This window comes from Mastomys coucha, unplaced genomic scaffold (genome assembly GCF_008632895.1).
Source record: "Mastomys coucha isolate ucsf_1 unplaced genomic scaffold, UCSF_Mcou_1 pScaffold23, whole genome shotgun sequence".
Taxonomy (NCBI): Eukaryota; Metazoa; Chordata; class Mammalia; order Rodentia; family Muridae; genus Mastomys; species Mastomys coucha.
The window spans coordinates 31,623,799-31,636,694 of record NW_022196906.1 but is presented as its reverse complement, the minus strand read 5'-3'; the positions used below and the strand labels follow the sequence as shown (position 1 = coordinate 31,636,694).

Genomic DNA, 12,896 nt, shown 5'->3' with positions numbered 1-12,896 from the left:
TACCAACCAGAGTTCCTGACACATGAACCCCTGGTTGACACTGACCTGCAGCACCTGAAATCTCCATCCCAGTGTAGCCCAATTCAGTCTTCAGATTGACCAGGAAGGGTGGAGCCCACTTCCTTCTCCTCAAGAGTTTTAAACTAAAACTCACTCTGGAAGAAGGCAGCAGCTGAGAAACATCATGGATGTTCATGTGCTAACAGTGCACCCCAGGGTAAACCTCAGTTGCTTTTATTTTTAGTAATAAATATATCTTGGCAGTTTCAGTTATTTGTATCTTCTTATAGAGTCAGGATATGACTATGATCATTTCTGTCTAGCTCTCCCTGAGATGAACTTAAGTCTTTATGAAGGCACTTAGTCTGTTGGGCTGCTGTAAAAAAAATACAGTAAGCCAGGTAGCTTATAGACAGTGAATCTATCTCAAGAGTTTGGGGCCCAGGAAGTCAAAGTTCAAGAGGTCTGGTGATAGCTTGCCCCCTGCTGTTTACATTGCTGTCTGGCTATGACGACTGCATGGTGGAAGGGAGTTCTTGGGTCCCTTTTATAAGGGAACTAATTCTGTGCAGAGCCATTCTGACTACTCTCCTCCCTGAGTAGATGCTATAACTAACATCACAGAGGGTTTAGGATTAACCAATTGAATCCGTGGCAGCTGCTGATTCATGACGTACACAGATGCTGAAAATTCAGTATACTTGATTCTGATCCTAGTTAGAAATATCAGATCACCAGCCCCTGCAACCCAGGCCCCAGCTTTATTTTGTCAGTATCAATAGAACAAGTTCTCTGTTTATTCCCAAACTGGGGGCTCTCATTTTTTTTTATGTCAAACTTTGCACCTCTTTTGAAGAGCTGAAGTCATCTTTATTTGTTTCCTTATTAAAGAATGCACTTTCATCCAATGTTAACACATGTTCAGATATGACATGTTTGAGGATTAGTTCCTTTCCTCCATATAGACTTATAGTCATCTTAGTTTGACACAAGTGGACTTTTTGGACCCTACATACACTATTAAAGGGTAGGAGTAGGGATGGGAGAGCTTGTAAAAAATGTCTTTGGAAACAGGTTCTCACTTCTAGTCTTAGCTGGCTTTGAACTCACAGATCTACCTGCCTTTCCATTGCTTGGATGAAAGGTGTACAACATCTTTAGGCCAGGCCTAAAATGAAACTTTTAGTTTTATCTCTTATTCGGGTTGTAGTCCAATAGGCCAATATTTTTAAATGATAAAAGGAGCGTGCTCTAGTAAACTCACACAAAACCACAACTGGTTTGGAGCACCATTCTCCTGTGTTCTGTTCTGGTCTGGCAGATGTGCAGTGGGAAACAGCCAAGTAACGTGGTACACTGATGTACAATCAGTGGATTACCACAAGTTCACAACTTCTGAACTACAAACCTTAATCCACTAACTGCATACATTTATGGAATTACTAGGTGCACTGGCCCATGCCTTTAATTTGAGTACTTTGGAGGTAGAGGAAACTGAGTTCAAGGCCAGCTTGGTCCACATAGTGAGTTCCAGGACAACCAGAGCTTTATAGTCTCAGAAAAAAAAAAAATTAAGGAGTCAACACCTACATCTTTTCAAAGTAAAATAATTTGAAAAAGTTCACATCCTACTAAAATACATCAGACTGGGAAGGCTGCTTTCAACTATAAGATGTATATTATTTACATGTGCTATAGGAAACAGAACAAGCCAGGCCAACGATCAGCAGGGCAGTGTTTCTCTTACAGTTAAAATTCTCTCCATTTAACCCCCACACAATGTTTTAAACTATTCAACCACTAAAACTTTGACTCAATCATGACTTCATTAACACATGTTCTTCATGACACAAAGTCTGTGCTGTATGTACCCATTATTGGATGTGAAAGGACCTTGGGCTTGGGGTTCCTCCATACTCTTGCTCATTGTGACTAACCCCAGGGCTTGGCAGGACAGGCAAGTAGATTTTACTTCTTCTCGGGAACCAACGGTTACTAGATTTGTGTTCTTACAGGCCAGATGCAGAGAGAGCATTAGAAGATAAATGCAGGCTAGAACTCCTCAGAGTTCAAAGGCCTCTACAGAATGTATAGGTTTGGGTTTTGGTTTGTTCTTTGTAACCAAATAAACTCCTGACACATCTCTCTTGCTGTTTCTAATGGCTCCAGAGCCCCAGAGTATGGTGGGAAGTCCTCATTGCTTCACTTCCCACTTCCTCACATCAAAGAACAAAAGGGCTGTGCACAGGTGACAGTTATACTCCCTTCCCATGCTTCAAGGGCAAGGTGTAAGTCTGTCCCTAACAATTTGACTGGGTATATGGACACATCATTAGTTATTATACTTTTATTTCTTTTTTTTGTGGGGCAGGGAGGGTCAAGCCCGTGTTTCTCTAGGCAACTGGCTATCCTAGAACTCATTCTGTAGACCAGCTTATCTCTGCCTTCTCAGTGCTGGGATTAGTGTGTGCCACAACCCTGGACTTATTTCCAATTTCTAAGAGCTACACTTCTCACAACTGGAAGCTGTCTTAAACCAAACGATAAACTGCAAAATGACCTTTGGCTCGCCTGCACTGTTGCTCTGTAAGCGTATTCTGTAACTTTCCTTTCAGCCTAACTTCTTCCTCCCGTCAGTGGGGGTTAGCCTTAGTTGAACTTTTACCCAGGGACCTAAGATCTACATTTAAGGATGTATTTGCCCCAAGCGCATCTACTTCCGTTTGTCCCGGTGCCTGAGAACCTGCCGTGGGCCCTGTTTCCTTAAGGCCGCTCCTTAGCACTTGCCAGTATGCAAAGTTTCCCTCTTAGAGTAAGAGTTAGGCTGAAAACAGTTTTGGACAGCCCAATGATACAAAGACATGGCCTGTCTAAGGTGACCTGAAAGACTTCTCATGGTGTAGTAAGGCTTGATGAGAGAAGTATTTCACAAAAGGAAACAGGGAAACTTCCATAGCCATTCTCAGGGGGTGGTAAAGAACACACAAAGCACCAGCCTCCATAGCCGGTCTGAGAGTTCACAGTTTTGGAAGAAGGGCAACGATAGAGCATTTCACTCCCACTAATACCAAGGCAGTAAATGCTAGGAAGACCCAATGATACAATTCAGAATTAGACCAGCACAGAGGCGTAGGCTAACTAGGGGACAGAGATGAGCATTTCAAGTGTCTGCTAGCCGCTGCTTATGTCAGGATACAGGAGCAGCTATATGCTAGCTGGGAGCTATTCAATGAGGCGTCCAAGGGGTCTATCTCATTGCCCTTAAAAACAATAGCAGTCAGACTGGTGAGATGGCTCAGTGGGTAAGAGCACTGGCTGCTCTTCTGAAGGTCCTGAGTTTGGATCCCGGCAACCACATGGTGGCTCACAATCTCCCATAATGAGATCTGACGCCCTCTTCTGGTACGTCTGAAGACAGCTGAAGTGAAGTACGCCAGAGCGAGCTGGGCCGGCAGAGGTAGGTCCTGAGCTCAATTCCCAGCAACTACATGATAGCTCATGGCCATTTGTATAGCTACAGTGTACTCATACCCATAAAAATAAAATACAGCTTTTTTTTTTTTGGTTTTTCGAGACAGGTTTTCTCTGTGTAGCCCTGGCTGTCCTGGAACTCACTCTGTAGACCAGGCTGTCCTCGAACTCAGAAATCCACCTGCCTCTGCCTCCCAAGTGCTGGGATTAAAGGCGTGCGCCACCGCCGCCCAGCAAAATACATCTTTTAAAAAAAAAAAAAAAACAATAGCAGTCATCATTTCAAGTCCTGCATACCCAAACTAAAGGACTTGCCCTTGTATAGAAGAGCAAGCACTACTCCAAATGTCCTTAGATACCCTTGTGAGAAGTGCGAGCAATGAAGGGAGGAGCTGGCAAGATACTGCTGGCATGGTAAACGGCACATTGCTTATATTCACAGGGCCATGTGGTCCAAGCATAGCGAACAGCAGCCACGGTGCCAAGACAAGCACTGAGATCCAAAATCAGGGTCTGGGTGGAGAAAGTGTTCACAGGAACTGGAAGCCATTTGCACTGATGGTCACTGCAACAGGAGATCTAATAAGAAAAACAGAAAGGCCAGGCAAATTAGAAGATCGCACCCCAAAATGGGAACTCCTCTTTCAGATATACTAGCAAGGGAGAAAATAAGGCCACTCTGAGCCAAAGACCAGTTTCCTACGGTAATTAGAACCTGTACCAGACTGCATCTATTTGCAGAGCCACAAGTTATAATAAATGTTCATGTAGGCTTAGAAGAGCACATGTCTAGCATGTATAAGGTCCTGGGTTTGATCCCAGCACAAAAAAGGAATTGTAATGTTCAAGTATTTAAATAATTAAAGTTAATTAAATAAAATACTTATTGAAGGAGACAAGGAATAGTCAGGTATTCAGAGATAGGACTCCTGAACATTTCTCTAGTGGTCTCCCCCTCCAGACAGCAAAGCCAGCAGGAACACATGAGGTAGGAACCCAGCTGTGGCCCTCTAGCACTCCCAGAGGAGACTCCGCAAGGGAAGGACACAAAGCAGCCATGGCCACTGAACCCACAGGGTTAGAAAGCAAGCAATCCAGGACCCAAAGACTTAATTCTGTCCTAACTGTTGTCCAGGGCCAGGTTAAAGACAGACCACCAGCTAACAAAGGGGAAAGTACAGTACATAGACCCTTCTTGACAGTCTCTAAATTCATCTTAAGCCTTTGTGGAAGGAACTCTTAAAACTTTCTGGTTTTAGCACAGTGCAACAAAAGAGACAACCAAGGTATAGGGGATTCCTTTAGAGCAATGATAGTTTAACAGATAAAGTACAAATAAGGCCGTTCTCTGAGCCAAGGTGGCTGCCCTGAGAAAGGACATAGAAAAGGAGTATGGTTTATTAGGGGCTAATAAATAAAATAGTAATTTTCCCTTCCTTGGCTGTACTATCAAACTCGTGTGCAACCATGATCAGTAGTTGCACATTTGGCCCTCTGAAATGAGCTTACCACCACCCCAGCCAACCAGCTTCATCACAGTGCAGTGATGGGAAGAGCCTCAGTAGCACAGAGATTAACCCTTCTTTTCTTCTCCCCCTGCTAGTCTCACCTCAAATGTCTTGTTATCTTGCCTTTGCACCAGGATTTCCTGGTCATATGTGAGGCTGAGCAGGCCATTGGAAGCCAAGAGTTCTATCTTCTTAGGTAGTGGTCCTTGAAAGGTCAAATTTTTCTCACCATATGCCACAGCTCGAGCACCCAAGTGCAAGCGATAGGCCACAGTCTGTTTGTCTCGAGGGTGGATGCTACAGGGTAAAAAACAAGTGGATGGTGGCTTTGAGCTAACAATAACCACATAAAGGAGAGCATTCAGAGCACGTAAGGATAAAATAAATAATTCTTCAAAGATGTACTTATTTTTATGTATGTGGAAGTTTTGCCCGTATGTATGTCTGTTTAGCACATGCACATGTGGAGGCCAAGAGAGGGTGTCAGATCTTCAGGAAGTAGAGTTACAGACAGGGGCCACCAAGCAGGTTCTGGGAAACAAAATAAGGGCCTCTGGAAGAATGGCAAATGTTCCTAGCCAGTGAGGCATCTCTCCAGCCCCTAAAATCTTTTATCTATCTATCTATCTATCTATCTATCTATCTATCTATCTATCTATCTATCTATCTATCTACCTACCTACCTACCTACCTACCTACCTACCTACCTACCTATCTATCTATCTATCTATCTATCTATCTATCTATCTACCTATCTATCTATCTATCTACCTATCTATCTGAGGAGAAGGAAGAATGGAAGGAAAGAATTTCTGGGTATGGTGGTACATGCCTATAATTGCAGCACTTATGAGAGAGAGGCAGAAAGTTAATAAGTTCAAGGTCAGTTTGGTCAACACAGTGGGATCCTGTCTCAAAATGCTAAAGGAAAAAAGGGGGCGGGGCAAAGAAAGTAAAGAGGAAGACAGAAACAGAAGAGGAGACAAAGGATAAAAGTTGACTGAAATCAATGATCAGTGGCTAGTGACCTTAAGAACAATAGTAAGTACTAACCAGAGATGAAACTCTGGCCTTCAGTAGGTTTAGAACCTTACAGCAACAAAGAGCTAGACGGAAAAGGAGCGAGGATGGAGTAGAAGGAGTGGACTGGACTGTTAGGCATACTGTGTGTCAGCCTTCTATGCTGGGATGTTCTTCATTTGTATCAAGTTCCTTCTATAATCTAAAGGTAATGTATGAGGCTCCATGTCATATTTGAAATCTTGTATCCTACAGCAGTATTCATTGGAGCAGACAAAAATGCCACCATTGCTGAGTTTGTCTTAGAATCCCATGGCCTACTATCACTGAAGGTGCTTATATTCATGAATTAGATTAGTGATACAGTGTAAGCAAGTGACTTGTGTGGTATGTTGACTAGTTTTATGTTGTCTTGACACAGCTTAAGTCATTTTAGAAAAGAGAACCTCAATTGAGAAAATGCTCCCACCAGATTGGCCTGTAAAAAGCCAGTAATGAATTTTCTTGGTTGATGATTGATGTGGGAGGGCCCAACCCACTGTGGGCAGAGCCACCCCTGGGCTGGTGCTCCTGGGTTCTATAAGAAAGTGGGCTAAGCAAGCCATGGGGAACAAGCCAATAAGCAGCAAGTTCCTACATGGCCTCTGCATCAGCTTCTGCCACTAGGTTCCTATCCTGCCTAAGTTTCTGCCCTAACTCCCTTTGATAATGGAGTATGATATAGAACTGTACACTGGTGCTGGAGAGATAGCTCAGCCATTAAAGGCTAGGCTCACAACCAAAAATTCAAGAACTGGATGCTGAAATAAAACCTTTCTTTTCCAAGTAGTGTTTGGTCATGGTGTTCTGTAACAGCATAGAAACCTTCACTAATATATGTAGCTTCTGGATGACAGCACTTATTTACCATTATAAGACTTAGAAGTTATGATGGAAGGAAGATAAACATGGAGACTCATTTTTTTAGTGATGGTACTAGGGCTTGAACTCGGAGCTAAGGAGCTACATCCCAACTCTTTGGAGACGTTTGCTCTGGATCTGTGAGCAAAGTGTCTATTGATGTGCTTTGAGTGTAAAGATGACTGTTTTTGTTGCATTAAAGCACTAAGGTAAGTGCAGGGGGGTGCTTTGTTTGGTTGACTGGTCAGGGTTTCTGAGAGGAGGGGTGGAGGGTGGGGGAATTTATGCTTTGATTTGGGTTATTGCAGCATCTCACAGCATAGATGACATCTAAGCTCAAACGCATAGTCTAATGCATCCCATTACAGTGACCACCATAGGGAAAGACTCCAGGCAAGAACATTCCCAGGTAACCCAAAGCTGCAGAGGCAACCATACCTCCCAAAAGGTGACTCTCTATCACAGAGATCCATAGCGACAGCCATAAAAGTATTGGGCATCTTCGGGTTGGGGACAGAACCAAAGTCTGCTGTTTGATGCCAACGGATCTCTGGAAATCCATAATCTGATAGGTTCTTTAACTCGTATGAAGACAGCTAAAAAGAAAAAAGAGAAAGATGCTGTGATTTTTATCGCTTTGGAGCCCTGGATGCTTCTCATTAACACTTTGCTTTTGCTCCACTGTTTTGTCCAAACATTTATTCAAGCATTTCCTGAGCATTTCACATTGTTCAGGGTAGTCTCCAACAACCACATGGCTCTTTACAATGTACTCTGAGGCTTATTTTTCCTCCCACTCACTCCAGGCTGGCCGTGTGGTTTGCTGATCAATTGAATGCGGCAGGATTTTTATGCAGCTTCTGAGTCTTTCCCAGAGACCTTTGCTTGTGGCTTCATGCTCTTGAAACCATGTATTGGCCATGATAGGAAAAAAAAAATCCAGCTACTCTGTTGGAGAAATTGTAAAGAGAGGAAAAATTGGACAGCTTATGGAGACAGCTAGAAATACCAGCTAAGGGACCAGTCATGTTAATTCTAGATCCTATAATCAAATTATGGCCAAACAGCCAGGCAATGGTAGCACATGCCTTTAATCCTAGGACTTAGGAGGCAGAGGCGGTCAGAACTCTGAGAATGAGGCCAGCCTGGTCTACAGAGTGAGTTCTAGGATAGCCAGCACTACACACAGAAACCCAGTCTCAAAAAACAAACAAAACAAAACAAAAATTATGGTCACACAAGCAAGTCTTACAACACACAGGACAGAGATGAGCCAGCCCATGAAATATAACATTTTAAAGTACTGATCTAGGGTAATTTGTTACAAAGCAATAGGGAACTGATAGATGGGCATGCAACAGAGGGCTAGGCACTGCAGGGAAGCAAAAAAGTTGACTCTGTATGTGGCAAATCACAAAAAGACATTTCTTCATTCCTTAAATCCACACCTCTTGAATGTGACTACAGTTCTTTCTGTTATCGACCCACTGATTCTGAGTTCAACCATGGGGCTTGCTTTAGCCTTTTTGAAAGCTGAGCTTAATATGTCCATGCCTAGCCTGTGCTGGTTCTACTTGTGTCTTGTATTTCTGTCAGCACCAACAGAGGAAGGTGACTGGGCTAGCCTACTGCTCGCTAGACAAGGATGAAAACTGTTGTACCAGCAGGTTTTGTGTGTCACCTTGAGACAAGCAAGAGGAAGGAGCATCAGTTGAGGAAATGCCTCCATGCAATCCAGCTGTAAGGCATTTTCTCAGTTAGTGATCAATGGAGGGCCCAGCTCATAGTGAATGGTGCCTTTCTTGGCCTGGTGGTCCTGGGTTCTATAAGAAAGCAGGCTGAGCAAGCCAGTAAGCAGCATTCCTCCATGGCCTCTGCATCAGTGCCTGTCCTGACCTCCTCCAATGATGGACAATGATCTGGAAGTGTAAGCCAGATAAACCTTTACCTCAACAACTTGCTTTTTTTTTTTTTTTTTTTTTTTTTTTTTGTCATGGTGTTTCATCACAGCAATAGAAACCCTAATTAGGACAGCTGTAGAATGGAACTGTCCATCTAACAAGGCCAGTTCTGCTTCATCTGGAGCTGACCTCTGACTAAGTCCCAGAGCTCCTAAGGAGCCCTAGCAGGCCTAAATAAGATCACCCAAAGCCCAGTCCCTCTGGTGTGTGAGCTATAACATAAAGGTTATTCTGAGCCATGGGATTTGGAAGTGGCTTGTGTCAATGGAGCTGGTACAAATGCTTACAAAGCTGTAATGCTTTGCTGTAGGGACAGATCTGAGCATAACAAAATAAATTTGTAACCACATAAAATGGTATGGATTGAAAGCTAAATTGGTGGTACAGCAATTTGAGTGTACATTTCAAATAGACAGTGATTGCTGTTGTATAAAGGCATGCCTCATATTTAGAAGTTAAAAAAAAAAAAAACAGGCAAAAACCATATGAGAAACCATCCAAGGAGCCCTGCTTGGACAGAGAACTTTTTCTTTGAGAAGCAATTCAATTCTTAAAGAAGAATTGCTGTTTTGAGAGAGGGTGCAGTCTACCTTGAGGGCAGGGGGTGGAGTTGTTAGGGAAATGTGAAATTGGAAAGACAGCTGGCCAAGTGTGTGAACCCTGTTGCTGTTTTATTGTGTGAATGATAGGAGTGCTGAGTATATGGTGGCTACAGAGCCCTGTGGCTCAGCTGAGAACTTTAAAATGGTCATCCTTAAAGGAATCTGAGTTCAATGAGTGCCACTAAAACTGCTGACATAGTAAAGGTAAATTGTAAAGATAGCATGGTGACTGGACAGAGAACCTGACTGCCCAGGAAGCATTGTGATGTTGGTTAGAATTAGAATTTGAATATCCACAAAAGTGCTCATATTGAAGAACTAGTACCCAGTCTGTGGTGCTGGAAAGGAGGTGAAAGAATCTTTAAGAGATGGGGCCTACTAGGAGGAAGTTACGTCACTGGGAAGTTGATTTCAAAGTGGATATTAAAATGCCAATCTCTTTCCCCAACCTCCAGGTACCATAAAGTGAACAGGCTTCTCTGACACATACCCCACAATGATGACTACAGGACCAACTAGATACAGACTGCAATCTGACCAAAACAAGCCGTTCTCCTGTTAAGTTGACTTGTCTCAGGAATTCATTATGGTGGCAAAAGGCTTAATGTTTCTAGACATAGGCAGACAGATGCAAGCACCCAGACCTTTCTAGTGGGATAATAATGGGAATAGGATTCTCAGAAATGAAACAAACCAACAGGACCAGACAGACAACTGGACATAGGGCTCAAGAGAAAGCATTACGTGCATAGCTTAGAATCAGTAACATTTGGATTGACTTTCTTTCAACAAAGACAACCAGAATGTGTGAAAAATATTGTTCCAGAAAGAACCTATGAAGGATCAACAGCTGGTGTAGTATCAGTCAGTCCATTCATTCATTCTCTTAACAAATGTTTACTTGATTCAGGCATCAACCCCACCAAGAAGATAAGAGTAAGGAACAAAAAAAAAAATTGCAAATTTTTTATGAGATCACATTCCAAAGGAGAGACATGACTAATGAACAAAATAAGACAAATGTGTTAACTTATGAAATCATCAAGAAAATGATAGGTACACTGAAAATATATATACTATATCTATAATATATAGTATGTATGTGTATATACATACTATATATAATATATATATATATGTATATATATACTATATATTATAGAAAAGAGAGTGTTCCGGGGCTGAACAAAGAGAGACAGAGCAAGCTATGTGGCTATTGAAGCATGTTAGGAAGAATGTTAAAGTGATACACTCTGACATTTATATGACCCTTATATCCTTATATATTACATCCTTTGTGATGGGGACCTGTAACTTGCTTCTCACCAACAGACTATGGTAATGGGATGTTACTCCTATGGTAAAGAATGCATTTGCAGATGTAATATTGCTAACCAGTGGCTTCAAGATCACCAAAAGGAAGGGAAGCTTGGTGAGCCTGACCAAGTCAGGGGTGCCTTTCAGAGAAGGTCTGGAGCCATGGAGTGACCCTGCTGCCCTTCAGAAATCTGACTGCCATAGTCCTACAGCAGCTTCAAGAAAATTAACTTTGCCAACAATCATGGGAGCTTAGACAAGAACCCCAAGTCTCAGAGGAGACTCTAACCCTGCCAGACACCATTTCTGTAACCACAAGCAGAGGATGTAGCTAAGCCATCTGTGCCTCAGCTCACATCATACTCATGGGAATTGCAATATAATAAATAAATATATGTTGGATGGTTTTTGCCTGCTAAATATAGTATTATGTAGCAATAGAAAATAAACACTTTGCAGGCAGGAGAAAAAGAATTAAAGAACTTAAAAGTCAGAGAATGCCTAGTGTACTTAAAGAAAAAAAAAAAAAAACAGGCAGCTAGCATGAGTCAAACGGAATAGACAGGAAGCATTGGGAAGTAAGGTCAGGGGGTGATGGGAGCAAAGCGTACTTGGCCTTGTTAGCACCAGTTGCCACTCAATGAGGGTGCGAGGGACACTGCAACCTTGACTGATACATTGAGAATGTTCTAAAGAGGAAGACTCAAGATAGAAGCAAGAAGGAGGGTTCAGAAGGCTCTGATAAGAGACAGTAAGTCAATGGGGAGTCTTTGGCTAGTGAAGGAGCAGTCAGGGTAAGTACTCTAGACTCTATACAGTGAGCGTTAAGTCTAACTACTACATGCTGAAAGGTGATATGCCCCTCAACCTGCAAAGGACAGAGGCTCCTGGAAGATTCTTTACCTAGTCAAGAAACTGAGAACAAATGGCTATCAAATGCCAAGCATAAATTCAATGCCTGTATGAATCCCTCCAAAGGTCAGGGAGCACTGAGGAAGAAGCAGAGAAGAATTTAAGAGTCAAAGGAAGGGTATGACTTTAGAGGAATGGACTACTAACTTCTAATTCTAACACAGACAAAACAACAAAATTGCAAAATTTTTGCAACATCACATTCCAGAGGAGAGACATAACCAATGAACAAAATAAGACAAATGTGATAACTTACTTCATCATCAAGAAAATACTGTGTTTGTGTGTGTGTGTGTGTGTGTGTGTGTGTGTGTGTGTGTGTGTGTGTGTTCTGGGGCTGAGCAAAGACAACAAAACGAGAGCAAACTATGTGGATACTGAAGCATGTTAGGAAGAATTCCAAGATACACTCTGTGTGTATCTAAGGATACACATACCCTTACATTACATGTGAGTTATACTGGAACTCACAACTCACTATGTCTGTGATTACCTGCACAAAAGCTATAAAAGACTGGGCATGTCAACAGTCTCATAAAAATGGGAGGGGCTCATAGAGTCCCTATCCCCACCCCTACCCCTCCCCTGAGGAATTTATATGTAGTTAATAGTTGATAAGGAGAGACATTTCTTCCAGTGATAGAGCTACTGGTAAGACACCCAAGCTCCTGTAAACATACCTTCACCCATGATTCTGCACTGGGACATGGATGGTGCATACATACACACTCGTACACACACGACATGAAAATAGAAGAGCTACATGGAAAGAGAAGCAGGATTAGCAGGAGGGGGGAAGGGGACAAAAGAGAGTAATGCGGTGAATGTGACCAAATTGCTTATGTACATGAAGAAAATGCCCTAATGAAACCTATCATTATATATAACTAGTATACCATAATAGAAGATCAAATAGGAAGAAAAAACCTTACCACTCCTGTGACACAGTGTTTCCTGCTATTTTCTTTTTTAGTGTTCTGTTTGATTTAGACAGCATCTTCTTCCCAGCCCTAGTTCCAGCCAATGAAAGGCATCTACCTACTCTCTGTCTCTCTTACAAACATGATCTAACAGTAAGTCAGACCACAGGCTGGCCAGCATCCAAATTGTCATTTGACACTATTTCAAAACGTCTGACCCCATCAGAGAAGCTACACAGACTGTTCTATCCAGTCGTACTCATCCTGCTGCCCAGAAAAGAAAAA

At 42.4% G+C, this 12,896-nt stretch overlaps 2 protein-coding genes across 3 annotated transcripts in view; one reads left to right on the top strand and one right to left on the bottom strand.

Annotated features, from left to right (window-relative positions):
- The window catches only part of Tbrg1 (transforming growth factor beta regulator 1), a 7,772-nt gene extending 7,502 nt beyond the window's left edge, over positions 1-270 (top strand). The window contains exon 9 of the mRNA XM_031344418.1: positions 7-270. Within this exon, the coding sequence (XP_031200278.1) occupies positions 7-99 (93 nt within the window). The 3' untranslated portion in view covers positions 100-270. The remainder of the gene's footprint in view (positions 1-6) is intronic.
- Positions 271-3,643: 3,373 nt separating this feature from the next.
- The window catches only part of Siae (sialic acid acetylesterase), a 34,936-nt gene continuing 25,683 nt past the window's right edge, over positions 3,644-12,896 (bottom strand). For both annotated transcript variants that reach the window (XM_031344286.1, XM_031344287.1), the window contains exons 8-10: positions 7,338-7,495; positions 5,081-5,276; positions 3,644-4,050 (exon numbers count right to left, since the gene is read on the bottom strand). In XM_031344286.1, coding sequence (XP_031200146.1) covers positions 3,823-4,050; positions 5,081-5,276; positions 7,338-7,495 — 582 coding nt within the window. In that variant the 3' untranslated portion in view covers positions 3,644-3,822. The remainder of the gene's footprint in view (positions 4,051-5,080; positions 5,277-7,337; positions 7,496-12,896) is intronic.